This window comes from Aspergillus vadensis (assembly GCF_003184925.1).
Source record: "Aspergillus vadensis CBS 113365 unplaced genomic scaffold BO88scaffold_22, whole genome shotgun sequence".
NCBI classification, from domain to species: domain Eukaryota; kingdom Fungi; phylum Ascomycota; class Eurotiomycetes; order Eurotiales; family Aspergillaceae; genus Aspergillus; species Aspergillus vadensis.
Window position 1 is genome coordinate 675,545 of NW_020292060.1, and position 27,645 is coordinate 703,189.

A 27,645-nucleotide genomic window follows, 5' to 3' on the forward strand; every position below is an offset into this window, starting at 1 on the left:
ATAGCGTGAGACTTGTCAGTATGGGACTTAACCTCGACCTGGCATTAGCGTTGCTTAATTCTACTACGAGCCTTTCTTCTTTCTTTTCTTTGCTTCTTTTCTATTAGTTGGATTCAGATTGGGTTAGGGCCAGACCCGAGGTTAGAACCGTTACAAACTCATGAATGATGCTTGATGAATTGTGTTCTTTTTGGATCCGCAACGTGCGTCAGATGACTGGCATACTATCTCCCTATATCATCCCCTGTTTATCTCTGGTATGCCCTCCGATTGGCATTAATCAGCGCAATGCCCTCCTTACGCCAAGTATCCGGCGCCGCATACGACGTGACATTTGCATCCCAGATCATACTCATCGGGTTCTCTAGGTCATACACGGGCCAGTTCTCCGTCTGAGTGGCGTTCCGCCCGCGTCCAGTCCACGCATTAGGATCCAGACTATTCACGAAGCTGATCCACGAGCCCGACATGAGGTAGCTAAGATCAGTATAGCTCTCCGGAGCATCGATAAACGGATTCGGACTGAACCCATAACCATTAAGGTTGTTGAATATGAAAATCAAGTCCGAGAAATGCGCCACGCCTTCTTCCCAATTGTAATCGTCTGTCTTGGTGTTGAATCTGTAGCAGTATGCACTTAGGTTATGTGCTGCCCATAGCTCACAGGTGTAGCGGGTTGCAGCTATGAACTGGGCGTCGCCGTAGTATGCTGCTGTCTGGCGAAATGCGGCACCGTAGGGCTGTGGGAAGGTGACATTGCCGCCGAGTTCTTCGGATGAAGGGATGCCGAAGGAGGTGGTGTTGGGGTAGAGCTCGAGTAGCTCGGATACGACTCGCTCGTCGAGGGCCCAGCCGTAGGTTGTTGTTGCTGGGTTAATCTTTCAGCGGGGAGAGGAGGATCAAGGGTAAAAGTACATACAGCTGAGGTAGTTCTCCAACTCGGCAGTGGTGTTCACTGGTTCCGGGCACTCCGTAGTTCCTTCGTCTGTAGTGTAGCCGATTATAATAGGTACCTTGACGAAGTCTCCTCTATCGAGTTGCTCGCTGGGATACCGCGCCACGAAGTCACCGTCCACCGTGGGCCTCCAATTGTAAGGCGTTGTATCGTTAGCAGTTGTGTTCAGGATATTGTTCAGGACAGTGAATGGCGTGCGGCGTAGACAGTCCAGCTTGCGGACAGCTTGGGAACATCCAGCCTCCTCTGCTATCTGCTGAAACCAGGGCTCGTACGTCCAGGTGAGGTTCAAACCACTGCCAGGTAGCACCGCGCCGGACTCCATCATACCTCCACGGAAGAGCCCGTCTTCCCGTCCGTTGTACGCCCGGATTTGGTATCCCACGCTCTCGGAGCCGGCACTCTGCCCGTATATCACCACTTTATCTGGATCACCTAAATAGGAGGGTCAGAGATCAGTAATCCTAGACTAAGTCCATTCATGGGGATATGGAAACCCACCACCAAAACCCGCGATGTTCTCTTTCACCCAGTTCAAGGCCAGGCGCTGGTCCTTGAGCCCCAGATTCAATGATCCTTCATTGGCAAGCTCAACCCCATTAAAGAAACCCCAGGGACCGAGACGATACGCAATGCTCACTGCGATAATTGGCTGGCCGATATTGATTGAGTGCTCGACAATGAATGTAAGATTGTAGCGCAGGTCAGGAGTGCCGCCTTGTGCGAAGCCACCGCCTGATGCATTCGTTCAGCGTCGGGGGTAACTTCTCGTCGTCGGGATAGATTTCATTACGTACCATGAATCCACACAAGGACTGGAAGACTTGCGTTGTCGTAGCCAGCGGGACGGACCACGTTTAGGTAGAGACAATCCTCGCTCTAATCTGCTGGTCAGGAGAGAACAGCGTAGAGAAGGTGACATTCACACCTGAAGATAGCCCTTTTGATCACTGCCGTAACCTATGCACTCCTATCATCCGTACTACAGGTAAGTATATGGTCTTGGCATAAACACAGAGCCAGGTCAGGCCAGGTTCTCACCATCGCATAGCCTGTAGCAGGGCGCAATCCCGACCAGGACTCATTAACACTCTCGGGATTAGCCCAACGTAGGTGTGCCAGCGGGGGCTTAGCAAATGGAATTCCAAGAAAGTAGTCCTCCTTATACTGAGGCATGTAGACACCATAATAACTTCCGTTCTTTGTCTGGGCTACTGGGTTGGTGCAGGTCGCCACACAGGCTATGCCCAGGGCCAACCAACTAAGCGTTGGGAAGGTTCCCTTCATCTTGTTCAATTTCTTTATATGTGTCACTAATTTTTGGTAATGATGTAAGATGGGATTAACGAGAAATGAGTGATCACTGTGTTCTTATACCCCTATGGCTCGATCCTTCGGCCGGCGCATTGAGGGGTCAAGTCGCATCGCTCGTCCATGACAACCAACTTGTTTGGTCATCCATCCCAGGCATGTATCCGTATTCAAACCATGCACCCCGCATCTCGGCCTTTGGCTTGTGGGGTCCGGGACTGATATTAGCCTATGCTTGTGTAGTTCGGAGCCATATGGGGTCACCAGCAGGGCCTGCTCGGACACCCATACTCTTTCGGGAAGCTTCCCCAAGCCATGAACCCGGCTTATGTCCGAGCATGCATGCATGCCATCCCACGGCTGCTGATGTCGATATCGCCTGATAGTTCATGAAACATAATATGAATCTCGCCGTGTGATGGATTGTGAGCAACGTTTATCTTTCATCTACTGAATTAAACTATTGCCTCATTTGACAACGACTACTTCATGTCTCTCAGGGCTGGTAAACTCAATATCCAGGGAGACAGATTAACTGACAATGATCATAAAGGGCATGACAGCCAACGAGTGATTAACCGCACCTTTGTTAACGAGATATTACCTTGGCTTATAGTAGTCTTTAGCAGTATTCACTGTGAAAATGTGGGGGTTGGTATTGTATCAGACACATGCACTGCTAAAAGAGTAGTCCGTGGAGTACAGTGTCTAATATGGCTAGCACCTCTTCCCCTGTGTATCTGATATGAGGTTCTAGCTGTAGCGAATGCGGGCGTCATTCGCCAACTGTGACCTACAAGTTCATGTGGTGACCTTCCCTCCTACAACTCCCTTCGGCATTTCCCGTAAGATAGATGTAGTATCGGAAGTTGCCTTGCAACAATATGAAGAGCGGTGGCAATCTCCATGGCTAGTAAAGAAGTGACCGGGCGTGCTGGAGGCGGTATAAGTGACCAAAGACATATTCTGTCTCCAGGGAGGTATAAAGTCCGCCCAGATCCCGGATTGAGTGTGAATTGATTTCCAGCCGCAAGCTTTACATCTGACACCAAGCCCAAAGTTACGGCGAGGCTCATTAACGGCAATGCAGTGGTACTGTGACAAATACCGTTATAATATTCATCATATCCCAGTAATTCACCTAGTTGATGGCCGTCACTGCCGCCTATACGGCTTTATATACGGCCATCCTCCTCAGGACATCCCTCCCTCGCTTACTTCTGGCCCTGCACCATGGTGTCTAGGCATGCCCTCATCAAATCATTGCTCTTAGAATACCATATTACTCAATCAAGCAGTTCCAGAAGTCCCATTACGAGCATTTCAGATGCCAGCACACTGAGACCTCAGATACAAAGATGGTGGTGAGAAGGATAAAGTTCACTCAAGAGCAAAAGTGCTGTTAGTCCTTGTCAGTACTGAATTCACACTACTAGAGGGCCTAGCTCAAAGCCAGAGATATATTTACTTGGTGGAGCGATCCGCGCTAGTTCCTTGATCAAGGGCAGCGTCTTTCAGGCGTCGACAAGAAAGCCTTGGATTCGCAACGATTATTGCCAGTCTAAGCAACTTCTTTCAAACCTGCTATTATACGCAGATACATCTGCCTTGGTTCTCGTGTTACAAAGAGAGTTCGCGATGAATATCACGCCATGCAGTATTCCAATCTGCAACAGTCTACGATTTGCACTGAGCAACCATCTACCGCTCATCTCCCTGCTACGCAGCTTCCTGCCGCCTAAAAGGTTCTACCGAAGTAGAGTCCCAGATTCTCACATACTATACAGCGACAACTTGCAAGTATATTGTCTGATATTGGATGTACAACAACTTCATGTGAATGCGATGATGAGGAACTACAATCGTCTGAACACCACTGAGATGGCATCATGACGGAACAGCACATCACTGCATGAAAGCTGTGCCCTATTCGCGGGCAAGAGAAGCCAATACAGCGTCTTCTCATCTGCCTTTAAAATCCCCTCAGGAACGTTCAATGGGCCGCACATAGCTGGCGTGGCTACCAGGGGAATCTGGCTCAAGCAGGAAGCGTGATATGAGCTACTCAACGTGCATGAGAATCAACTATTTATTATCACTACAAAGCAGGTGCACCATCTCTTCTGACTTCTATATATGCTGCATGTGAGAAATTGCAAAAAGCTGGGTCTATGGTAATGGCGAAAAATTGTGATCAATCTGACCTCGATCCCAAGGTGCGCTCTCGGCTTTGCTTTTGCATGTTGTCACCATCGACTCGACCCACTATCCAAGGCTTCACATAGAGGAGAACAAGACGCGTGATGTTCTAACCGAATGCCTACCCAAAAGAGTCGAAAATTGTGCGAGTGTCCTCTACTACAATGATACTTCGAACACCACAATATCACGCTCCTGGCCCTCCGCAGCGACATTGCAAAAGATAGTCTGAAGTCGATTTCACAACGGATACAGAACAACATATTTCAGGCTGGATCGGTACCAGATATCGACCAAATTGTGCGATACATTCTTTCTTACAACTGACTTTGCTCTGAACAGGCAAAGATCTATCTCCCCAAAGGCAAATTTATGTACTCCACTGATATGAGCTGGACACCATATCGCGTGCATACATACAAGATATGCACAATGAAATTCATCGACATTCTCCTCTCCATCACCGTGCCGCGGTTAGAGAAGCGAACTGTGGATCTTTTGAAGATGAGACCGGTGTGAACGCTTTCCCAGATCTCAAACAAAGATGGCTTATTCCATGTCTGATGAAGCAACTAAATGAGTGTCCTACCTCAAAGGGCTTGCACCGATGCCATCAATACATCACGGAGCAGGCTTTTGACAAGCGGCCTTGACGCAACACGGCTGTGAAGTGTGATCAATACCCGTCAACCTTGTTGGTGTGGTACTCATTTGGCTTGTACTGCCAGATTCTAACGAAACCTGAATCCTGCAAGCTTGGCCGTGTCATTAGATACATATTCAGGCGTCGTTGAGATATCTAACAAAATCTCAGTCATCATCTCGTCTGGTATAATCCTACATAAGCAAGCCCTGATCGAAGAGATGCACATTTCCGGGCTTTTTGAGCCACACGCGACCTTTTATGTGCCTGTCCAAGCCGCCGTATTTTGATATTTACTGAAATAAATAAAGCAGTTTGATCAGATGATAAAACGTTCTGAGAGAACTGGCTCAGCGCCCCGCCGCTCCCTGCTAGCGGTCTCTGGTAGTGCTACTCCTACTACTCCTGTCTCCACTGGTTGTCGAACCCCCTGAAACACTAGTCGCGCTTCGGGCCTAGAGCCAGAGGACCGCGCCCTCACGATGACCGAAGGATGATGCTTTATTTGCCAGGAGCAGGGCCATCTGGCTAGAGATTACCTAAAGAAGAAAATGGCTCAGATCAAGCAGTTGGAGACTGTGGAAGAGAATAAGCAAATAAAAAGCAACGCCTAGGAGAAGTCTCCATTCTAGGCGAGATGGAAGTTTATTTAAGTACACTGGACTCACGAAATCTGCTAGGTCAGGAGAGTGGAAGCTCTACAATTAATACCTTGATATCGAAGAATGGACTAGCAGTATCCGCCCATACCCTAGCAGACACTGGAGCAAACGCGTCCGCTTATATAAATACTGACCTTGCTGTCAAGTTAGCACACCGACTACAGAGCAAGACAATTCCCTTGAATACCGGATATACAATCGCAGGGTTTGACGGAAAAGCTATTATACCTTTAACGCATGCCATCTGCTTCACCCTTACCATCGACGGATGGTTTGACGATGTACCTTTCCTGATCCTCGATCTTGGCCGGCACGATATTAGGCAGAATGTGATTTGCAAAGCATGGACTCTTGCTAGACTGCCAGCATCGCCGGCTTGTCTGGCCGGATCAGCTGTCATTACAAGATGAGGTCAGGGCTGGGGATTTCTTGACTACCAAGCTGCAGTCCTTGTTCGTGGATAAGAAAAATAAGCTTCGTGACGGGTGGCCGCAGTACGGGGCTGCTTACTCTTGGGGGTGGACCGCTGTATTCTTTGCTTCTGGTAGTGACCGGTTACACTTCACGAACCATGTCACAACTACAAGTCTTGCGAATATATGAATTTTGGTGATTTGGAGGACTTAAGGGGTCAACATGCATATTTGGTGTTTCAGCAGGCTCAGAAAGCTGACATACAGCTGCTGGAAATGCAGGAGGATGCCGCTGGTCTGAGTGGTTAATGACGTTGATGTGGTAAAATAGTGTCGGTACGAGCTCAGTAGGTTTGGATTGGACTGTCTGGCCATCATAGGGAGACTGAAGACTACTCCTGCTGGAGGCAGAAGTGTGCTTGTGGTTTAATCGGTTGAATTGTTGATGCCATGTATACGGTGTTAATTAGGTGATTGATGAAATTGTGAACTTGGGTTGGAACGAAACTGGAGACCTGAAATTGTTCTTGAAGCCAAGAGAGTGCAGAGATAGTGAGTGGAGACCAGACTGCTAACTTTCTGATTAATGCAACTACATAACAGTACGACGATCCAAAGATGCCCCGTTTAAGTCAGCGGGAAAGGCACGGAGAACAGAAGGAACATATATTTGAGCAAGATGATCGTGACTCGTAGGCATGCTGACTGTCCAACACTCATTTTACATATTGGCCTTTTGTATGGCTACCACACTTCGCTTTTTGCTTTTGTTGTATATTTAGTTATTTCTAGCTAAGGCGACGATTTCCTTCAAACAGGGTAAAATTGGACGAGCTGTTATGGAAACATTTCATGTTGCGAGTGTGACTTCTAGGTCTCCGAGAACGAAAGCGTAGATATTTCACGAAAAGATTGTTGCTTTAAAGGCCCTCTGCAGTACTACAGTAGACAACCAAGCGTTGTACACGCTAAGGCTTGTGCCTGTACGTGTAAGCGACATATGAATGGCCTCGATATAGCCCCATTTATATCATGGCCTACATTGGACAATTATGCATGCCATACCAGAAGAGTCACAATCTGAACAGTAGATGATATCATTTTGATGTTCTAACAGTAGGTTATAACATGAGTGTTGAGCCAAACAATTTATCCACTGTTTTTTATCCCAAACAGTCTTTCTCCCCACACACAGACATCTGCCCACTGTAGACTACCACATCTTCCTTCAAATCCCCTTATCATCCTTCGTGCTCCTTTCTAAACTCAGCTTCTGTTCAAACTATACTTCTTCATGTTAGCAAAGCACCCATCCTTCTCGTTCCCGAGGCATCTAGCAATTACCTTCTCAAGGATGAAAGATCTACTCTTTCGCGCAGCCACACTTCTTGCACTGCTCCTTGTAACCAGACTCAACCAGGTACGTGCCGTAAGAGTCACACTTGGAATGAGGTGTCAAGCAGTGCGAATCAGGGTTGAGACCACCACTGCAGTGGATGGTGTACTTGGCTCGAGCAGCCAATTCAACAGGGTTGGGCTCAGGCTCGGCCACTGGAGTAGCAGAAATCATGGTAGCCAGGAAGGCGGTGGCAATGGCGAAGGATGTGAAGCGCATCGTGAAGATTGAGTTGGTACTTCTAATTAAGAGATAGTAGAGTAGTCAATGAGAGACGAAGCTGTTGATGAGGGAGAAAGCATCAGGAGTACGGGCTGGTACGAGCCTTTTATGTCCCGAGCTGGATGAGTGCTATAGTTCTCGGTATGTGTGATTCTGAAGAACTGCTGCAGGTCGACCAAGTAGCACCGTGCTGACGGCGCTGATCCTGAGGCATTACTGCTACGCTCTCTAGATGACTTGTTTGGGCTTTTTCTCGGCTCGAAGTGAAGCCGGTGTGATTGAAGTTCAGGCTAAGATATGGCACGCCTGATTCTCAGCTCGTTTGTGTAACATCGACAAGGCTACTGAAGACCTCGCGAGTACTGTCCGTGGCCTGTAACTGCTATGAACAGAATCCATGCTTCCACATCTTGTCAAAAAAGCCTGAATCCAAATCAATGGTGTAAAGATACACCCAGCACAGGCAAAGAAAAGATCAGACATAGTTGGTGCCTATACTTCCCTGGAGAATGATGCGTTGATGGACCCTGATTCTGTAGGGCTGACAGCGGGAATGCTCGGGAACGAAAGCAGGGAACAATCTGTTTGCCTGGATGATCCCCAGGGTCTTGTGTAACGTACTGCACTCAGGGGCAAACAAGCTCAGCTTATGTGCTGACAGGACCACAACGAGCAAGAGAAACCGATTGGCAGGCAACATCTGTCCAACCCTGCAGGGTATCATGTGACTCTCAATAGGGTATATTCCCATTCCATTAGCCCTGAACGAAACTCTTCCCTCCATCATCCCTTACCCTCCGAATTAATTCTTCCATCAAAATCCACCACATGACCAAGCTCTTTTCATCAATCCATCAACTCAAGTATCAAAATAAATATGGATGCAAGTGACCCTCCCCTAGCACAAGTCTTGGCTGAGGCCAATCTTCGTCCACAGCCATTCCAGCGCGAGCATCCCGACGAGCTCCACACCCCCAGCTGGCATGCAGCAAGCAACCGCCCCATTGTGGACGGGAAATACAACGATCCCGAGACCGGTGAAGTCCGTGATGCCAGAGGATTCGTGTTCTTCGGACCCCCCGCTGTCGATATCATCATCACCAATATTCACGATGGGTCGTCCAACAACATCTTTCGCGCTCAGCTTCCCTTTCGTATGGAGAAGCTGCTGGCGTGGTTTTTGCGGGTAGTGGAGGAACGCAAGCTCCGGCTCGATTCTCTTAATGCCACTCCGTATGCTATTCGGGTGGTGCTTGCTCATGAATTGAATGAGGGGCAATTTCATGGAATTGCTCATGAAATGGCGAATGGGATTTGGGGGCAGCAGTAGTAAAGGGTGTTGTGGAGTGCTGAGACTGGGATGGATGGGGCCGAGAACGGTCATTTGCTTTTTGCGGGGTGAGACCCGTAATATGGGGCAAAGGGTATTGCTTTATTTGGTTCTTGTCATCCGGGCTAGGCTGTCAGATTGGAAGTTCGACCGGCGTGGGGTTGTCTGAAGGATCCATGCTGTGTAACCTACCTTTCGATAGTCTGGGACTTTCATGAAGCATACTGCCCTATACGAGGCTTCCTCACAGTAGTCAGTCTAGCGCGTTATCTCTTCAGCACTATTACTTAGGCAGCCAGTTTCGGTGCATTCAAGGTGGCGTGGATTGGATTTCGGCACGGGTGAGCTCGGGCAAAAAGAGCAATCACACTTCCCTCAAAAATTGAAACTACACCCTCTTGCTCTATCCAGTGGGGCACATCATGTCTCATGGTCTACTACATCTGCATTTCGAAAGGAAGAATCTATGTTCAAAGTATGTGTTAAGTCCCTAGCATCAAATATATCCAGCACATCTACTTTGATCTTTTGATCATATGTCCGTCATCCTCGACGATATGTTCAAGCAATGCTTTCAGTCTTCTCAATCTCCTCCCTGCTCAAGCACCACTTCTTCTGCAGGTCAGCATCAAGAGCCAAGGCATACACATCCTTAGGCCACCACTCTCCCCAGCTAGTCAAGAAAATCTGTTCCGGATCCGACGGGAATTCGTTAATGAAAAAGGCGCGGAGGAGGTTCTGGGCACCTATAGGCTTTCGTCAGCAAGTCAAACGTAAAGAGTAAGCTAAGAGCGATCCTCACCCTCGGGGATGGTCTTGGCATCGGGCATATCCATGGTCAAACCCATTGACGAAGCGAGAGGAGTGCTCGGAATGAGACCCGGTGAAACAGCAACGACCGTGCAAGAGGGGAGCTCACGCCGCCAGTAAAATGCGCCCAACAGCTGCACGAACTTGGAGGCACTGTATATCGGACGATAGCCTGCGCCAGAGTTGGCTTTCAGGTCCACGTCAAGGGTGGCTATACCACAAACAGTTAATAAATGCCAGAATAGAGTACCAGGATAATGCAGGGATCTCACCCGGATCCTGGTCTCTGAGACCACGGATCGCCCCGGAAGAAACGAAAACAACCCGCGACTGCGAGGCAGATAGCACATCACGGAGCAAGTGGACCAGATAATGCGGGGCTGTTATAAGTTTGCTTCATTGTTAGTGAATCGATTTTCCCTTTTGTACGCTCAAAGTCTATCCATAATCCACGAACCTAGGTGGTTAACTACATATCCCGAGCACCATTGCGATCCATTCGGACCGGGGCCTTCGCCATTGTCGAGAGTGCCGGCGCAGAGGAAGAGATAAGCCAGCTTCTCGGAACCCAACTTGGAAAGGACATTTGCTGCGAAAGACTGCACACTCTTCAAAGACAGGAGGTCGAGTGGGTAAATGGTGATGGAATGCTTAGAAGTGTCATAGTTGAGGCTATCGTAAGCAGCCTGAACCTTGGCCGTGTCTCGCGCGCCCAAGATGAAATTGTACGGCTCGGCTTGCTCAAGCAACTGCTTGATTGTTTCAAAGCCCTGTGGTGTCTTAGAAACTGATACATGGAAGGGTGGAAAGATAAGCACACCAAGCCGGATGAGATGCCAGTTGCGACAATTGTCTTTGTCATGGTTGCTAGGATGAGGCTGGGAAATTTCCTGGTATGTTATCGAGTTATTGTTGGAAGACAAACAGGAGATTCCGAAGTTGCACCAAATATGCCCCGCTCGGAGATGAAGTGGGGTATTGATGTCATGTGGTTTGTGTTTCTTAGCACCCAATGGTATTCGAACGTTAACCCCGATAAAAAGATTGCACTTATACTTTTCATTGTTTATCTAGAGATGTGGACTTAATAACTCGTCTTGATTAGAGATCAAGTACAGCCTGCAAAGCACGTACTTCGTCAATTGTATCAGGGTAGTAGACAAGTCTTTTTCGTAGGATTATTACGGGAAAATATATAATCATCTTCGCTATCGGGCCCCATTTTTATATTAAGAATAGGGAAACAATAACCTAATGAGATGTCACTGGTTACTTCGACAGTAAGTACTTCGTAGCCTCACAAGCAGCATATTGCTCCATATTGTCAACTTTCCGCGGCACAAGTGCCTGAAGCTCGATCCACGGATCAGGACGCGGAGAAGGTTCTCCCGTTCGTGATTCTAAATGGACTCTGAAGATTTAAGACATCTTACTCTCAGGTGCCTATTTTCAAAAGCACCTCTGGTATTCTGGAGTTCCTGTCTCCACTGTAAGTCTTCGTCATGAATAAGGGAAGAGTTGGAGCAGCACTATTACTTCTAAGTGTGAGGCTGCTGTCTATCATAACCAGCATTAACAGTGATGTTTATAAGCTGGACGGAAAGCATAAGTCATAGCTAGTCAATGTCTTTGTCTAATGAAACAACCTCAGCTGATAGCCATACTACCGAAAATGAACGGATGAAACGTGGCTATGGCGTGATCTACTAATGCCTTAGTCAAAGCGCTAACCATGCAGGAACAGGGGAGACAATCCAAGCAATTTGATCTCAAGCCACTAGTGGTAGTCACCCGACGTACTACAAAAGTTACTCTTCCCTATACGGAAGTCCCAAGTAGGCCCTAGCCTCAACCAGCCCCCTCCCCTCTTTTTGTCTCATTAGAGTGATACTATATTAACGAGTCCTTACTCCTTTCTGCTCCCCATTGCAATACTCTGGACTAACTCAGATTAGACACCCAAAAAGCCAAACAACTTCTACCCTAATACTCGCAGCCTGACTACAAACCGTCTCATACACCATGTTTCAGCTTCCCCGTGTCCCAGTCACTGACCAAATCCTCCCCCTCATGCATCAGATTATTGATGGACTCACTCAGACGCGCAATTCAATACTCAAAGCAACGACTCCAGAAACAGCCACCTTTGCCAACACTCTTCTTCCCTTGGCGCAGACCGAGAACGCAGTTCAAGGCCAGCTAGCCATGATCGAAATGCTACAGTACGGTGCTCCATTACGGGAGACCCAGGATGTCGTTCACTCCGCCTTGAGCGTCTATGCCGAAGCACAGGCGGCTTGGATCGCCAACGGGGATTACTTCCGTCTACTACAGGCTGCCCGTGACAATCGAGAGGACTTTGAGTCATTGGATGCGGAATCGCAACATTTGCTCGAACGTGAGTTGACCGTATACCGAATGGCAGGACACGGGGAGCTGGATGCGGAAGAAGTGGAAGGCTTCTTACAGGAAGGGGCAAACATTGGGCAAATAGAGAGGAAGTTTCAGGAAATTTATCAAGGGAAAATGGGGGCGTATGGTTCACACGGGACGATTTGGAAGGAGTACCAGCAAGTGACTTGGGGAAGTGGAAGTCAGATGGTGAGAAGGCAAAAGAAAAGCTATTTGTACCCTTTGCGAATGGAGGTACAGTGGCGGTGTTGACCTATGCTCGTCGTCCCGAAACGCGAAAGAAGATGTTTTTGGCCGATAATCAGAAGCTCCAGAGCAATCAGCCATTATTCGAGGAGATCATTCGTCGACGGGCTCGGCGGGCCCATCAATTGCACCATTCCCACCACGCCGAGTATCGGCTACAGCAACGTATGGTAAAGGATCCGGAATGGCTAGGTGGGTTTCTCAACAACCTCAAGGGCACTCTGTGCGCCCGCGGCAAAGACGAAACTGCGGTCTTGCAGCAAAGGAGAGTGAAGGATCTGAAAGACAAGCGTGACACAGATGGGGTGGGATTTCCGCCGTGGGATAAACCCTATTACATGCGGTTAGTAGAAGAGGAAGTTGCGGTTGACCAGCTGCAGCTATCCGAGTTCTATTCCCTCGAACAAACAGCCATAGGAATGCTGGGTATTTTTGCCTCTGTTTTGGGTCTTCAGTTCGAACCTGTCGAAGCTGAGAAGGAGTCTCTCTGGCATGAGTCCATCCGGGTATTCTCTGTCTGGGACAGTACGCCCGATAAGCAGTTTATTGGCTACCTCTACTTCGATTTGCTATGGAGAGAAAACAAATATCGCGGTAACCAAAGCGTGAATCTCCAATGTGTATGCGCATCCTTATGTTAGTGACATCGTGCTTGGTCCAGACTAACAGAGAGCATCAGGGCTATCTCCGCCCAGATGGCGGTCGGCAATACCCTGCCACAATCCTTATGTGCTCTTTCCCGACTCCCACCCCTACCGGTTGTGCATTGCTCAAACACCACCAAGTGGTGACCCTCTTCCACGGTAAGCCCGATTCAGACACATTTGGATCTATTTCTAACATAAGACACAGAAATGGGTCATGGAATCCACGATCTCCTTGCACGAACAAAATACGTCCGATTTCATGGCTACCGGCTTCCCCCTGACTTTGGAGAGATGCCCAGTATGATGCTCGAGAACTGGTGCTGGAAGAAAGAGGTTCTGCAGGGACTCAGCTGCCACTACACTACGCTAGAGAATAGTTACCTGATTGAGTGGCGCAAGCAACATCCCAGATCACCCGATCCGCCAAAGAAGGTTCCGGAGGATGTAGTCGAACGCCTTATCAAGCATCGTTACCTGAATCGGGGGCTTTATCATTTGTATCAGTTGTATGTGTTTGCTTCATGCTTCCTAATTCAACTAATCTAAATTGGGCAGGTCAATCTCCATCTTCGACCTGCAAATCCATAGTCTCAAGACAGATGCAGCAATTTTAAATCTGGATGTTCAGAAGCTCTGGTATGACCTCCGTGAGGAGGTTGAAAGCATGGACTTCTCCGAGTGCCGAGACGGCTATGCATTTGGAACTTTCAGTCATCTGACAGCGGGCTATGATGTCTGCTACTATGCTTATCTCATGTATGCTTCTCTCCCATCCAGACTACTTGCTCTATTGTACCATTCGTTAAGACTAACTCTCTTGAAGCTGCACGGCAATGGCCCAGGATGTCTTTCTTTCTGTCTTTGCTGAAGGCCCATTCCGAAAGGACAAGTGGGAGAAGTACCGTCGCGAGATTCTGCAAAATGGTGGCGGCCAGCAAGACTTGTTTCAGATGTTGGAGAGGTTCTTAGGTCGTCCGCCAAATATGAATGCCCTTGTGGAAGGTTTGAGGCGCGCAGACAGTCAACATTAGTGCTAGGGAGCAGACTATTACACCATAAACTTCTTAAAAGTTTAGAAGTAGTGCAGAGAATAAGATTCACGCAATGTTTCCTCGCCAAGCAAACCAGGTCAGCTGCTTGATTTGGGTTCAACGTGCCCAGGAACCCGGGCGGCCCGAGCCTGCCGAGGGTCACGATGATGCGGAGGGCCGCTTGGCATCCAATCACCCCTTTTAGGATGTTCAGAGCGTGTCTATTCTGGCCATATAAGCTGATCCATAGAGCTATGTCCTGGACAGTCTCGGAAGGTGTCCGGTCATTGTCCGCGTTTCTCACAGACGCTCCGGAAGTCAATAGTCGGCAGGGCTTTTCATGCATCATGATATAACCGACGGCATCTCCTTTGGGCTGTGATTAGTGGGTCCGGTAAGCTAGATATTCAAAAGCAGCCATTCACAGCTTTAATTCGAAGACAAGACTGGATAGTATCCTGATAGAGTTCAAGTAGCATGACCACATGGTTTGAAGAATATGGGTTCCCCTCACTGCACCGGTTAAAGCCATCCACTTTCCCAAAAGTTAAGATCGTACGACGGACACGGGTCGGTTGTTTTGTCTACTTTATGCTGTTTCGACTTTACTTATTGCAAAGCGGAATACGTTCCGATCATCATGAAACTTTTCAGAGATAATCATTCCTCACAATCCGGGGTAAAGGTATCCAAATGTAGCTTCTGAACTCGCCCATTACTCAAAAGAATACACTGCCTCCGGATAAGCATTCACCAACCCTCTACAAAACAAACTTCCAGAGGAATGCGGCACCTCCATCCCCTCCACAATTACCGAGGCTTGATCCAGGAGGAACAGATCCCTGAAGAAACGTGACGAACCGTGATGAGCGGGCAACACAGTTTAGTTTCATCCCCCGCATCCCCTCCGGGCAAAACCCCGGCGGCACTAGCCTTAGCCCTAGGCACGGACAATGCCATTGTCAAGCCTTCAGGAACTAAACCAACTAAATCCCTCCCATCCTGCGGGGTACATACTCCACGACGCCCTGCACGCCCGCCGGAATGCCGTCGTCGCTTGACATCAGGTGGAACAACACATTCCTGCTGCCTCGAAAGTGAGCCTTTTAACCGACCGGTTACTTGACAATGTATACAGGATGTCTCAATATTGGAGGAAAATCCCTGACCCCTGAAGCCACACATGTAATTAGACTTCCCATATCATGCACTCCATGCATGCGCACTGCACAGCAGTGAAGAATATAAATAATCCCCTCTTCTCGCCCTAGTAGCATGACTTCTTTCCCCAAGCGGCCTATCCTACTACTGTCTGAGTCCTCTCCTAGCCCAGACCTTCCTGAGCAGGCAGTAATCCATCCACCACCATGTTCTCCCGCCGAAACCTGCTCGCCCTAGGGCTAGCCGCCACCGTCAGCGCCGGTCCCTGTGACATCTACGAGGCCGGCGACACTCCCTGCGTAGCCGCGCACAGCACCACTCGCGCCCTATACAGCTCCTTCAGCGGCGCCCTCTACCAACTCCAGCGCGGCTCCGATGACACCACCACCACCATCTCCCCGCTCACGGCCGGCGGCGTCGCCGACGCCTCCGCGCAAGACACCTTCTGCGCCAACACCACCTGCCTGATCACCATCATCTACGACCAATCCGGCAACGGCAACCACCTGACCCAAGCACCCCCAGGAGGCTTCGACGGCCCAGACACCGACGGCTACGACAACCTGGCCAGCGCCATCGGCGCCCCCGTCACCCTGAACGGCCAAAAGGCCTACGGCGTGTTCATGTCCCCCGGCACGGGTTACCGCAACAACGAAGCCACAGGCACCGCCACCGGCGACGAGGCCGAAGGCATGTACGCCGTGCTGGACGGCACGCACTACAACGACGCCTGCTGCTTCGACTACGGCAACGCCGAGACCAGCAGCACTGACACTGGCGCCGGCCACATGGAGGCCATCTACCTCGGTAACAGCACCACCTGGGGCTACGGTGCCGGCGATGGGCCCTGGATCATGGTCGACATGGAGAACAACCTCTTCTCTGGTGCCGACGAGGGATATAACTCCGGTGATCCGTCTATCTCTTACCGCTTCGTTACTGCCGCGGTCAAGGGCGGCGCCGATAAGTGGGCTATTCGCGGCGCAAATGCTGCCTCGGGCTCTCTGTCCACGTACTATAGCGGTGCCCGTCCGGATTACTCCGGCTATAATCCCATGAGCAAGGAGGGTGCTATCATCCTGGGTATTGGTGGTGATAACAGTAACGGCGCCCAGGGTACCTTCTACGAGGGTGTTATGACCTCCGGATATCCCTCGGATGATACCGAGAACTCCGTCCAGGAGAACATCGTCGCTGCTAAATACGTCGTCGGCTCGCTGGTTAGCGGTCCTTCGTTTACCTCCGGAGAGGTTGTTTCACTGCGTGTCACGACCCCTGGGTACACGACCAGGTATATCGCGCATACTGATACTACTGTGAACACGCAGGTTGTGGATGATGATAGTTCCACGACGTTGAAGGAGGAGGCTAGTTGGACGGTTGTGACCGGGTTGGCTAATAGCCAGTGCTTCTCGTTTGAGTCGGTCGATACCCCTGGCAGCTATATCCGGCATTATAACTTTGAGTTGTTGCTTAATGCCAATGATGGCACGAAGCAGTTCCACGAGGATGCTACTTTCTGTCCCCAGGCTGCGCTGAATGGTGAGGGTACTTCGTTGCGCTCGTGGAGTTACCCGACGAGGTATTTCAGGCATTATGACAATGTTCTGTATGCTGCTAGCAATGGTGGTGTGCAGACGTTTGATTCGAAGACGTCGTTCAATAATGATGTTAGCTTTGAGATTGAGACGGCGTTTTCTTCGTGAGGGGTTATTAGGGGGTTGGTTGGTGGGGTGGGTGTGAGGGAGCATGGTTTGTAAATAGGTTATGTTTGCAAAATAGCATATGAATACTATACGTTGGTATAAGTTAACTTGGACTGTGTCTATGTAAACTACAGAGGTATTATGCCCTTGCCTGCATGCAACACAATATCACAAAATTGTCTCCCGGCGGGGGGGCTTTACGGACAATGCGGTGCTAGTTACTGTTATTAGGGATAATTTCAAGCGTGATTGTCTTTCCTTCACATAATGCATGTGGATATTGTATGTCACAGTAGCTTATTAGCATGAACAAAACAACTCCGACTGAAAAAGATATCTGATGTACCATAACGACAAATGCACTGCGACATTCCATACCAGCACAAACACGTATACATTATCAACAACATATGCTAGGCAATACCCCCAGCGCTACGACCAGCATAACAACAAAAAAGGCTTCCTCACTCCGAGCAATCCTCGACCTTTGGTCCTTCCGCGGCTGCAGCAACCTGTTTAGCAAGCTGCAACCTCTCATACGAATGGACTTTGATCTTCTTGGACTGAATCAGGTCCAATCGCTCTTTCTCCAAATGGCGGACTTGGACCTCACCGGAGGAAACACTCGGTAAGGATATCTGGTAAGTCGCTGAGAATTTCTTCTCGAAACCGGCGTACACTGGTGGCCATTGTGGGAAACGACGGAAGTATTTACCTGTCCAGACGGTCAAGGTGAACGATTCGAATACTTCAATGCCCGCCTGCTTTCTACGGTCAAAGTAGTTCTGGCCGATGCTCCTCACAGAGGCATAATTTATAAAAGGCTTGATGGGGTTATGTATGTCGGGGAGGCCCAGTTCAAAGTGCACAGATAGGCTCCTGAGGTTGTGGAAACCGGTTGCTAGTTTGTCGAAGACGTCGTCGGGCTATGGTGTGGTTAGATCTCGGTTCATGTGATAGTATAAGACAGAGGATACATTGGCTTACCCATTGATCGTTCTCTCTCTTGACTCCGACTTGAAGTGACTTCAGTTTGGGACAGTTAGCATCGAGCTGACTGAGCTCCTCCGCTGTTAGGACTTGTCGCGGACGCGCCTTGGAGGAAGATTCTTCTTCATGCAGACAAAGAGTAGATAGGTTACTGTGATGAAAAATCGCCTCAATCGGACACTTGTACCCTTTTAAAACTAGGGTTTCCAGAGAATCAAATGATGAGAGGAGTTCGATGAGTTCCTCTCGCTCACGATCGCCTTCGCCTTCCCAGACAGACACTTCAAGGATCTTTAGTGATCTGGTAAAGCCAACTAGACATCGAAACAAGCCAGCGCACCTCTGTGGTCCTACGGCTAGTGACACCAGCTTGTCCCACTGAAGCCCATCACGCCAAAACCTCCATTGCTGATCGTCCATCGGGTATCCGTCGAGGGAAAGATGCTCGAGTGGAGGGAATGTTTCTTCGCCTGTAAGCTGAAAGCTCCATATAACAGGATGCCTTGGCATCCTTATAACACAACCACCATATTGTCTCGTGACAGTAAGCGAGAACGACCGGAGATATGGGCATTTGAAAAACAAATTTTGTAACGTGGGTATCTGCCTATTTGGCCTGTTTCGGTCATTTGCCGGGTTCACTGATGCAGAGAGAGTCGTGACACGGGGTAGAGTCTGCCCCGCTAAGCTAGAGTTGATCTCCTCGCTATACTGGTTGAGTAGGAGAAGTTCCGGCTTCCTTTTATGCTCATAGATGGTGCGAATCAATGTTGTCGATTGAATACTGGGAAAGCCGATGGTGATCCGTCGAAGGTTTGGCAGACGGGCAATCAGTGTGGCCAAGCATTCATTGCTCTGAAGTCGTTCTAGGAAGTCCTCGTCTGCCCAAGCAGAAGGACTCGAAATATTGATTTCCTGTACCCAAGCTCGTAAGGTGCCATTTTCGTCGGCTTCCAGTCGAGATAATAGAAGCCAAGGGCCTGTAGGCAATTCTGGTTCCGTTTTCGCTTTTGTAGACTTGGACAACCGACGGGAGCCAGAGAGATTCTGATAAGCCACCAGGGAGATAGATCGATACAAAACGGGTGTCGCGATCGAGTTGAAGATCTTGTCGACCAAGCAGAGGTGGAACAGATCCTGAGTGGTGCACTGCTCAAAGATAAGACGCCATTCATCCAAGCTTACTGCATCTCTCATCATAGTGAGTGGTCGAGAAACCGAGCGAGCAGTTGAAGCTAAAAAGATAATTCCAGTGAAAGTTATGTGGGAACTGTACAGAAGAATGAGTTAATATTTTCCTAAGATTTGGGGCCTTATAGAGTTATCGCTCGAAACTGAAATCAGATGGGGAAGTCAGGGCAGATGTGAAGTACTATTATAGTGCCTCAGTCTAGGAGACAAGGCTCTGCGACGAAGCATTTACTGACTCAGTGCGGAGTGCAAGTGGAATGACACCATGCATCTGATTGGACACTAGGGAGGACAAGGCTGTGAAAAGCAGGGGGGCTTTAAAGAGGAAAGAACTAAGCACTAAGTAGTAGTAAGCCCGATTGATTGGCGGACCGGCGACAGCCAGTCACTCTCACATCAGCTGCTGCATCATCTTCCTCATTATCTCCCCAGGAATGCTGTGGGGTGTGGATAGCTTGACCCCCAACACTCATCAACCTCGAGGCTAATTATAAGCTAAATACCCGCGCGGAAAAGGCTGCGTATTGGTAAAACGTATATCGTACAATCTATCTATTTACAATACTACTGGGACCCTTACAACTTCTCGGCCTCTGCCATCAAGTCCTCAACCTTGAAGTTCTGCACGTCACCGCGGGTGAACGCCTGCAGAAGCTCGCCTTTCCGACCATTCGCCTGACCCCCAAAGTCATAGAATCGCTGAACACAGCTAACCAGCCAGGTGGCATCTGTCGCAGATACTCCGGAATCAGGCATCACCTGGCCATTCATCAGAACCAGGCCCTTCTCATCCGCCAGATCCAGATAATGCGTGACCGTCGTATGCGGCTGCGCATACGAGCCATGCAGCTGATACGAAGCCAACGCTGTGAAAATGATCGTGGAAGTGTGGTCGTTGGCCGAAGCAGCGGGAGAAGCGGTCGGGGACGCTGGAGGATGGAAACCCCATTGGAGGAAATGAATGTCCGCACCGCCCTTGGCGGCTTCTGCGTTCTCCTCCGCGGTCTGCGCCTCACTCTGTGTACGGGGTAGAGGAAGAACGAATTGGGGGTTCTGGCGTGCGGCGGAGACGATGCGCTGGTATGTTTCTACCGGAATTACGGCGCAGACCGAATGAGAGTTGTTGGCAAAACGAAGACGCCAGATGGCCTCGATTTCCTTGGGCGGCAGGCTGCGCACTTTCTCGACATCGATGAACGAGTCAAGAGGCCTGATTCCAGTCGATGTGGCGGAGGAGGCGGCGCGAGCCTGAGGAGTAGGTGGAGGAGGAGGGGGTGAAGGACCGGTCGTGGACGGGGAGGGCGAGGGCTTGGGCGGCTCTGGAGTGAGAGGAGTTGTTGCTTTGTGACGGAACTCTTCAATCTTCTCCTTGTAGGCCTCCTTCAGAGAATCGATGTCTTGGTGTCCCTCTCTATGGTGAAAGGAGTGAGTGAGCTGGTCATGACTGTTGTCGCGGTCGACTCACGCTTGGGCTTTCTGCTTGAGTTTCGAGCGGTACCTGTCCAGCACTTGGTTGGGATCGTGGTGTGTGGCGAGGAAACGGACATCGTGCACTTGGGCCCAGCGCCTTTGCTGGGGGCATAGGGGGGATGCCCGAGTCCTCAGCAGGGACTTGAACGCAGAAGATCTGAGATACGCCATCTTGAGAATGCTGCTTGAGGAGCAAAGAAAGAAGGTTAATACTTGGGAAGAAGTCCGGCCGGCTCAGCTAATCGGGACTTAGCGCTGATTACATAACATGTGCATAATACTGCCAACTCACGGCATAAGCAGAAGATGCTTCTAACTGGGGCTAGAAATTGCACAGCATTATAATGAAGGTAGTAAGTACGTAGATTATGATAGCTGCATTATTTTGAGATGTTCCAAAGGATGTCGGTCAGGGAAGTGGGAACATTATAGCAGCCATTTACATATCTTGATCAAGCTTTCTGCAAGTCTCCTATCCAGAACTTTCAAGAGTCCTGAGTTTAATAAATATAAAGTGAGTGAGCACCTTATATCGTATAGCACTAGTGTATATGGGAGAACTGTTGAATCAGATCAGCGCCTAAGCTACTTACCTACATATCATTTGAACAAGTCTTTAGACTTAAAGGTGTCTACAGCCTCATAAACACAACAACCTCTGCACTTTCTAGATGATTCGAAGTGCATTAAATGTAAATGACAGACTGAAGTGCTCTCTAGTCCAAAAGAGAAAAGATAGGTTGTTTCAGTTGGGTGGTGTTACTCTAGACGAACTAGGCTATAACGATCGTCCGGTAACCACTCCTGACGGGATATATGGGCCCGCAGTGTCTCTACGGCCAGGTGTGACTCATTGCCCTAGTCCAGAGATTAATTTTTCAACCTAAAGCTATCTGACAAGTAATTATTTTACACTTAGACTTGTTCTCAATTCCTCTCGGTGGCAATCAGTAACATCTACTCTACAGCGAAAGCAGGGCGTCACTCGTCTGAAACGATCGATAGATGACCTGGCCATTGATGTTCGTTCTGCGAAATTGCTTCAGCGCCACTTTGATTTCCTAGGGAAAGCTATTCGTACTACTATCTATTCTTAGCTGCAGTAGTGGGGTATTAAGGAAGCTCTAGACAACCTTGGCTACTCTCAGAGCTTTTAGTATTGCGCCCAATCGATGCTTGAATATTAGGGTTTAGAGACAAAACCGAACTAATAGCAAGACCGAGCTGGTATAACCGTCAACAGCTAACAGAATGTATAATCATACTTTATCTGATTGTAATGTCAGCTGGAAATATGCAGAACTGCGAAGCGGGAATTGAAGCAATTGGAGCACCTTGACAGACAAGTAATAGCTCACTAGGTCTACTCTAGAGACAGGCGATAGTCAATTAAAAGTACTAATACTAGTAGTTCATATAATGCTCCACTGGCCGATCATAGCCTTGTTGCTCAGTACGCACTCTAGAAAAGGAACTACTAAAGTGATGGTGGTCAATTAAGATCAAGAATTCAGTTTGGCTTCAAGTGCAAAACATATAATTACTTCAGAGCGTGCGATCCTTTCTCTGTTCCACTGAAGTGAATAAGTTGAGCAGCAAAATAAGCCGACAGGATATTCGAACATTAATTGTTTCTGTTCTGCTTAGCTCGCAGATATTCATATGCGCTCAACAATACACAAGAACTGACTTTGTGGGAGTTCACACAAAATCAGGAACCAGTGCCCTTCCCCGGATCCATATCGGAGGGCTTGTATTAGCCGTCGGGGAAATGATGCACGTGACTACGGAGATGTCCCCTCTACTGTCCTGTTCTTTGCATGTCAAAAGGTACTGATTCTGGTCAATGTATGAAGACTGGAGAGAGGTATTATCTAGCTATTGGAATTGCCCCCTCCAATGCTATCCAGGACTCACAGCAAGCATGGTTACCCCCAGTATTGTAGTGAGTCATTATTCACGGAGATTACTTATCGGACGAAGCGATAATGACTTCCCTATCGATGCAGGGCGATCCACAGTCGCTGATTGGCTCGTCGATAAAATCGTTACGTAAGGCGCTAGCTCCGACTCCGGATGAGTCAACGACCTGCATCGACCGCCTGAATGAGCCATCGCGAAAACTGATCTTCCCCAGCGATCTTTTTTCTTTCCCAAGTCTCTTCTTTCATCCTTCTTTGCTGCCCAACAACTACTTCTTCCGCCGGTCTATCCGCTTCCCCCTACCAATCCCCTTCACACAATCACAATGGCCTCTGAAAAGCCCCGTGTCTGTCTGGCCTACTCCGGTATGTTCTCGCCCGCCCGACCCCGCAATATTGCGGCGGTCTTGATAAGGCTCGGTGCACTAACTTGACATTTTCCATTGCAGGCGGTCTTGACACCAGCTGCATTCTGCGCTGGCTCATCGGTACATTTTTCTTCCTATTTCCGGTCGAATTTCGATCGACTCGACTAACAATCGCTCACAGAGGAGGGCTACGATGTCGTCTGCTTCCTCGGCAATGTCGGCCAGGAGGAGGACTGGGCCGCCGTCGAGGCCAAGGCTCTCAAGATCGGTGCGAAGAAGATGATCATCGAGGACTTGCGCCGTGAATTCATCACCGAGCTTTGCTTCCCCGCCATCCGTAAGACTGCTAGTCCGGCTACGTGCCCCGATCCGTCCGCTAATTTCACATCGCAGAGTGCAATGCCATCTACGAGGGTCGCTACCTTCTCGGTACCAGCTTGGCTCGCCCCGTGATTGCCCGCGCTCAGATGCGCGCTGCTCAGCGTGAAGGCTGCCAGTTCGTCTCCCACGGTGCCACCGGCAAGGGTAACGACCAGGTCCGTTTCGAACTTGCCTTCTACGCCATTCAGCCCTCCATCAAGGTCATTGCCCCCTGGCGTGACCCTAAGTTCTTCAAGCGTTTCGCTGGTCGCAACGATCTGCTTGACTACGCCGCCCAGACCGGCATCCCCGTTACTTCCACCAAGGTGAGTGGTGTCTATACACTTTAATCGAATACAGGCTAATCCAATATGATATAGGCCAAGCCCTGGTCCATGGGTTCGTCTAATTTCTTTTCTGCGTGTAATTGCTTCGAAGCGTACTAATTAATGCCATAGACGCCAACTCTGCCCACTGCAGTTACGAGGCCGGTAAGTGAACCAGTGGGAGTAGTTTGCCCTATCATTGTACTGACCAGTCAATAGGTGTCCTGGAGGACCCCAACCACACTCCCCCCGCTGACATGTGGACCATGACCGCCGACCCTATGACCGCTCCCAACGAGCCCACCGATCTCACCATCCACTTCGAGCAGGGTGTTCCCACCAAGCTTGTCACTCCCGAGAAGGAGTACACCGACCCCGTTGAGCTTTTCTACACCCTCAACAAGATCGGTTTCACCCACGGTGTTGGCCGTATTGACATTGTCGAGAACCGTTTCATCGGTCTCAAGAGCCGGGGCTGCTACGACTGTATGTGTCTTGCACTCCGCACTGCATTTCCACTTAGGACTTGCTAACATGTTGCAGCCCCCGCCATGACCATCCTCCGCGATGCCCACCTTGACCTCGAGGGTCTGGTCCTGGACGGCCAGGTCCGCGCTCTGCGTGACCAGTTCGTCACCCACAACTGGTCCATCCAGCTCTACAACGGATAGTACGTGTTTCACAGTCTTGGACTATACAACATATGTTCTAACCCTTCCACAGCTACTTCAGCCCTGAGCGTGAGTTCATCGAGAACAGTCTCAAGTTCTCCCAGCGCGTAAGTGCCCGTAAACCAAATAGCTCGACGCTATTATCTAACAAACTTAACAGCGCGTCAACGGTGAGGTCCGTCTCCGCTGCTACAAGGGCCACGTCTACATCCTCGGTCGCTCCTCCAGCACCGAGAAGCTCTACTCCGAGCAGGAGGCCTCCATGGACTCCCTGGACGACTTTGAGCCCACCGACACCACCGGTTTCGTTGCCATCCAGACTATCCGGTATGACCCACTCCTTGGTTCGTTCCAGCTAGAAAGATAAGCTAACATCCTCCGTCAAACAGTCTGAAGAAGTACGGTCTCCAGAAGGCCGAGGAGGGCGAGTCCCTCAGCCGTGCATGAATTATGAATGAGCGTTATTGAGTCATGGGTGTATGGGGAAACAAAAAGTAAATAGATCACATAATACCAAAGGAATATTTAAGGTAATGCACTACTATCACGGTAGACAACGAAGCCATGACGTGTAACTGCTTATAAGCCAGATACCCAGCCATATCCCCAGAAAGTCAATCAACCAAAATAAACTTGATTTTTAAACCCCCCTCTAACAATAGTATAGAATTTCGAACAGCCGCATTAACTAATCCCCTCCACCCCACCCAAGTTTGTTCCTAGGACGACCGACCACCTAGTACGTACGTACCTCCCTGAAGACAATCCCATCCCATTCCTAATTCCCTGTCCTCGCAAACCTTGCCAGTTGCCACGCAGGTACCCACCCCTACTAACGATAGTAGTACTTACTTGCCTCCTGATCAGAACCTACCCAATCACATTTCCTAAATCCATCCGACTGACAAAAATTCCCGTCAACAGACTTTCTTTCGGCTGACAGGGTATCCATCCATTCATCCATCCATACGTTGCTAATGGGCGCGGGACGTTGTGGAATGCCAGAGCCGACGGGGGCAACATTCCGGACATACCTATTGTTGTTGCCCAGTTGATAGACTAGTAACCCGCGGACAACCTTGAAACAGGGGATCCCTTCATTCTTGAAGAAAAAGTTTTCACTCACTGTGAAGTGGGAAATAGATAGAAGGGTTGGATCGGTGAAAAGTTTGGCTGTTGTTGTTGCCATGAGCCACGACGGCGAGTACGACGACGGTCATGTCAAGGCTTATTATTCACCTGGGGGATATGTTGGAATGCATCGTCACCCCGGGGGATGGGTGGTTATCGGTGGGCTGTGTGCATACCTTGGGGAGAGTTTGGTTGCTGGTTGGGGGGTGATAGTGGCGCTGCTGAGGGTATAAAGACGGTGGTGTTTTTTCTGTATCTGCTTCATCATGCATTAATTGTCTTTGCTTTTGTCTAGCTCGAGACATAATTATATCCTATATATCCCTGGATAGACGATCCTAGGAACTTCTTATACAATTATTGAACAGTGAAGACATCAAAATGAAATCCGCTCTCCTCGCCTACGGCCTCCTGGCCTCAAGCGTCTCAGCACACATCCAAATGTCCAACCCCTACCCGATCCGCAGTCCTCTCGACCCAAACGGTGATGAATCCAAAAAGGACTACTCATACACGAACCCCCTCGACTCCAGCGGCAGCGACTACCCCTGCAAAGGCTATGCCAATGACCCCTTCCGCTCGGTAGCGACATACAGTCCCGGCGGCACCTACGAGATGGACCTCCAAGGCAGCGCGACGCACGACGGCGGGTCATGCCAGATTTCGCTGTCGTACGACACAGGGAAATCCTTCCAGGTGATTCACTCTATGCTGGGCGGATGTCCGCTCACGGAATCGTACGAGTTCACGATCCCGTCAGATGCACCGACAGGCGATGCGCTGCTCACTTGGACGTGGTTCAATAAGGTCGGGAACCGGGAGATGTATATGAACTGTGCGCAGGTTACTATTGGGGACGGTGGTAGTAAGAAGAGGGACGTGGAGGAGATGCGGAAGCGAGATGCGTTTAGTTCGCTGCCGCCAATCTTCATCGCCAATGTTAATGGGCCCGGACAGTGCACGACCATCGAGAACTACGATGTCAAATTCCCCCTGCCGGGACCGTCGGTTGAGGGCAGCATCAACAACACCAATGCCGGGTTTACTTGCACTGGTGATGCGCCTTTCTTGGATGCGGGTAACAGTGGCTCAAGTGGTAGCTCTGGCTCAAGCTCTAGCTCTGTCAAGGATGCCCCTGTGTCTACCCCCAAGCCGACTGGGTCCAGGCCGACTGTTTCTACCTCCCACGTTGCCGCTCAAGTTGTTGGCAGTACACCCGCGGCATCCTCGTCCGCTAAGGTGGTTGCCTCGTCGTTTGGAACTGAGGCTGCACGCGTTGCGACCGTCCCAACGGCGGTTGCCCACTCTGAGAACGATGCCACTGTTGCTGGTGCCGATAATGATGAGAGTGCCCGGTACGTCCCTGGCAAGCCTTGCGTCGACGGTGCTATCATCTGTGGCCCCGAGGGTACTAGCTGGTCGATGTGCAGCAATGGACGTCCTGTCCATATGGGATCTGTTGCGGCGGGAATGTATTGCTCTCATGGAGCGATGCATCGGTTGTAAAGAATTGGGTGTATATGGTGGTCAGTCAAAGTTATTGCATCGTTTGTATTATGATATGTTCGGCTTCTTCCTTCGCTGTCTTGGATAATGCGCGTTGATGATCGGGCGGATGTGTTTACTTTCAGCGGCTCATTTGTTCTCCATGTATCTTAGTTGTGTCGTGATTCAGCAGCCCATGTAGTGTTACCTTTGAATGAACTAAATCACCTTAAATTATATATCAGAAGTTGGGAGAATGAACGATAGGCTTTCAATACTAGATGCACTGACAGAAGTCTGTGCTTTTTGCGATGTCTTCGTAATAGGCATCAACTGCCCAGATGTCAGTGATTAGTTGCCTGTAGAGCAATCTCCGTAAACAATAATGACAGGAACGTGACATGCAATGTTGTCCAGAAGCTGTCAAATTGACCTTATCTCAAAGCCAAGGTGTTGAAGACCATGTCACAAGTGGTTCCTTTTAAGGAGGGTACGGCCAGCAGCTATTAGTCCGGAGAGAGTGCGTGAGAAGCATGCATGTCCTTTCAGGTTGCAGTCGGCCTCGCTGCTTAGCTTGTGAGGGCCTA

The 27,645-nt window shown here is 49.5% G+C and overlaps 11 protein-coding genes across 11 annotated transcripts; 6 read left to right on the forward strand and 5 right to left on the reverse strand.

Annotated features, from left to right (window-relative positions):
* Positions 1 to 248: 248 nt before the first annotated feature.
* On the reverse strand, positions 249 to 2,242 carry BO88DRAFT_346918 (carboxylesterase family protein-like protein; the record flags this gene model as incomplete). The annotated part of the gene is made up of 6 exons (XM_025703358.1): positions 249 to 868; positions 920 to 1,390; positions 1,457 to 1,690; positions 1,753 to 1,834; positions 1,884 to 1,925; positions 1,997 to 2,242. The coding sequence occupies 6 exons, from the start codon at positions 2,240 to 2,242 to the stop codon at positions 249 to 251; spliced, it is 1,695 nt and encodes a 564-aa protein (XP_025560043.1).
* A 5,218-nt stretch (positions 2,243 to 7,460) lies between these two features.
* BO88DRAFT_490208 (uncharacterized protein) lies at positions 7,461 to 7,851 on the reverse strand (the record flags this gene model as incomplete). The annotated part of the gene is made up of 2 exons (XM_025712757.1): positions 7,551 to 7,851; positions 7,461 to 7,470 (listed from the first exon to the last, which is right to left on the reverse strand). Exons 1-2 carry the CDS (start codon positions 7,796 to 7,798, stop codon positions 7,461 to 7,463), a joined length of 258 nt encoding a protein of 85 aa, XP_025560044.1. The 5' UTR covers positions 7,799 to 7,851.
* A 751-nt stretch (positions 7,852 to 8,602) lies between these two features.
* Positions 8,603 to 9,197, forward strand: BO88DRAFT_407169 (uncharacterized protein). The gene has a single exon (XM_025707353.1). The coding sequence runs from the start codon at positions 8,679 to 8,681 to the stop codon at positions 9,129 to 9,131; it is 453 nt and encodes a 150-aa protein (XP_025560045.1). The 5' UTR covers positions 8,603 to 8,678; the 3' UTR covers positions 9,132 to 9,197.
* A 361-nt stretch (positions 9,198 to 9,558) lies between these two features.
* Positions 9,559 to 10,856, reverse strand: BO88DRAFT_437532 (short-chain dehydrogenases/reductase). Its single transcript, XM_025709626.1, has 5 exons — positions 10,762 to 10,856; positions 10,399 to 10,711; positions 10,214 to 10,321; positions 9,934 to 10,152; positions 9,559 to 9,877 (listed from the first exon to the last, which is right to left on the reverse strand). The coding sequence occupies exons 1-5, from the start codon at positions 10,801 to 10,803 to the stop codon at positions 9,693 to 9,695; spliced, it is 867 nt and encodes a 288-aa protein (XP_025560046.1). The 5' UTR covers positions 10,804 to 10,856; the 3' UTR covers positions 9,559 to 9,692.
* A 1,107-nt stretch (positions 10,857 to 11,963) lies between these two features.
* Positions 11,964 to 14,277, forward strand: BO88DRAFT_428176 (M3 family metallopeptidase; the record flags this gene model as incomplete). The annotated part of the gene is made up of 6 exons (XM_025709065.1): positions 11,964 to 12,442; positions 12,463 to 13,219; positions 13,279 to 13,402; positions 13,452 to 13,752; positions 13,802 to 14,002; positions 14,070 to 14,277. 6 exons carry the CDS (start codon positions 11,964 to 11,966, stop codon positions 14,275 to 14,277), a joined length of 2,070 nt encoding a protein of 689 aa, XP_025560047.1.
* A 1,367-nt stretch (positions 14,278 to 15,644) lies between these two features.
* BO88DRAFT_394075 (alpha-L-arabinofuranosidase B) lies at positions 15,645 to 17,144 on the forward strand (the record flags this gene model as incomplete). Its single annotated transcript, XM_025705134.1, has 1 exon — positions 15,645 to 17,144. One exon carries the CDS (start codon positions 15,645 to 15,647, stop codon positions 17,142 to 17,144), a length of 1,500 nt encoding a protein of 499 aa, XP_025560048.1.
* A 288-nt stretch (positions 17,145 to 17,432) lies between these two features.
* Positions 17,433 to 19,549, reverse strand: BO88DRAFT_394080 (uncharacterized protein). Its single transcript, XM_025705135.1, has 2 exons — positions 18,132 to 19,549; positions 17,433 to 18,070 (listed from the first exon to the last, which is right to left on the reverse strand). Exons 1-2 carry the CDS (start codon positions 19,332 to 19,334, stop codon positions 17,609 to 17,611), a joined length of 1,665 nt encoding a protein of 554 aa, XP_025560049.1. The 5' UTR covers positions 19,335 to 19,549; the 3' UTR covers positions 17,433 to 17,608.
* Positions 19,550 to 19,618: 69 nt separating this feature from the next.
* On the reverse strand, positions 19,619 to 20,985 carry BO88DRAFT_394083 (ATP11 family protein). Its single transcript, XM_025705136.1, has 2 exons — positions 20,791 to 20,985; positions 19,619 to 20,736 (listed from the first exon to the last, which is right to left on the reverse strand). The coding sequence occupies exons 1-2, from the start codon at positions 20,964 to 20,966 to the stop codon at positions 19,902 to 19,904; spliced, it is 1,011 nt and encodes a 336-aa protein (XP_025560050.1). The 5' UTR covers positions 20,967 to 20,985; the 3' UTR covers positions 19,619 to 19,901.
* A 260-nt stretch (positions 20,986 to 21,245) lies between these two features.
* BO88DRAFT_347140 (uncharacterized protein) lies at positions 21,246 to 21,804 on the forward strand (the record flags this gene model as incomplete). The annotated part of the gene is made up of 3 exons (XM_025703366.1): positions 21,246 to 21,286; positions 21,478 to 21,640; positions 21,715 to 21,804. Coding segments are annotated over 3 exons (294 nt in total), but the record flags the coding sequence as incomplete, so codon positions are not given.
* A 1,114-nt stretch (positions 21,805 to 22,918) lies between these two features.
* On the forward strand, positions 22,919 to 25,014 carry BO88DRAFT_407174 (argininosuccinate synthase). The gene is made up of 11 exons (XM_025707354.1): positions 22,919 to 23,083; positions 23,167 to 23,205; positions 23,267 to 23,422; positions 23,479 to 23,771; positions 23,826 to 23,844; positions 23,904 to 23,936; positions 23,991 to 24,257; positions 24,315 to 24,441; positions 24,495 to 24,549; positions 24,603 to 24,769; positions 24,832 to 25,014. The coding sequence occupies exons 1-11, from the start codon at positions 23,044 to 23,046 to the stop codon at positions 24,887 to 24,889; spliced, it is 1,254 nt and encodes a 417-aa protein (XP_025560052.1). The 5' UTR covers positions 22,919 to 23,043; the 3' UTR covers positions 24,890 to 25,014.
* Positions 25,015 to 25,954: 940 nt separating this feature from the next.
* Positions 25,955 to 27,079, forward strand: BO88DRAFT_394087 (uncharacterized protein; the record flags this gene model as incomplete). The annotated part of the gene is made up of 1 exon (XM_025705137.1): positions 25,955 to 27,079. One exon carries the CDS (start codon positions 25,955 to 25,957, stop codon positions 27,077 to 27,079), a length of 1,125 nt encoding a protein of 374 aa, XP_025560053.1.
* Positions 27,080 to 27,645: the final 566 nt, after the last annotated feature.

Coding starts and splice junctions, on each gene's coding strand:
- BO88DRAFT_407174 (XM_025707354.1), top strand. CDS start 23,044: ATGGCCTCTGAAAAGCCCCGTGTCTGTCTGGCCTACTCCG. Junction 23,206..23,266: donor CATTCTGCGCTGGCTCATCG/GTACATTTTTCT, acceptor AATCGCTCACAG/AGGAGGGCTACGATGTCGTC. Junction 24,258..24,314: donor GAGCCGGGGCTGCTACGACT/GTATGTGTCTTG, acceptor AACATGTTGCAG/CCCCCGCCATGACCATCCTC.
- BO88DRAFT_437532 (XM_025709626.1), bottom strand. CDS start 10,803: ATGACAAAGACAATTGTCGCAACTGGCATCTCATCCGGCTTG. Junction 10,322..10,398: donor ATATGTAGTTAACCACCTAG/GTTCGTGGATTA, acceptor AACTTATAACAG/CCCCGCATTATCTGGTCCAC. Junction 10,153..10,213: donor TCTCAGAGACCAGGATCCGG/GTGAGATCCCTG, acceptor TTTGTGGTATAG/CCACCCTTGACGTGGACCTG.
- BO88DRAFT_407169 (XM_025707353.1), top strand. CDS start 8,679: ATGGATGCAAGTGACCCTCCCCTAGCACAAGTCTTGGCTGAGGCCAAT.
- BO88DRAFT_394083 (XM_025705136.1), bottom strand. CDS start 20,966: ATGGCGTATCTCAGATCTTCTGCGTTCAAGTCCCTGCTGAGGACTCGG. Junction 20,737..20,790: donor CTCAAGCAGAAAGCCCAAGC/GTGAGTCGACCG, acceptor CTTTCACCATAG/AGAGGGACACCAAGACATCG.
- BO88DRAFT_394080 (XM_025705135.1), bottom strand. CDS start 19,334: ATGATGAGAGATGCAGTAAGCTTGGATGAATGGCGTCTTATCTTTGAG. Junction 18,071..18,131: donor AGAGAGAGAACGATCAATGG/GTAAGCCAATGT, acceptor ACCACACCATAG/CCCGACGACGTCTTCGACAA.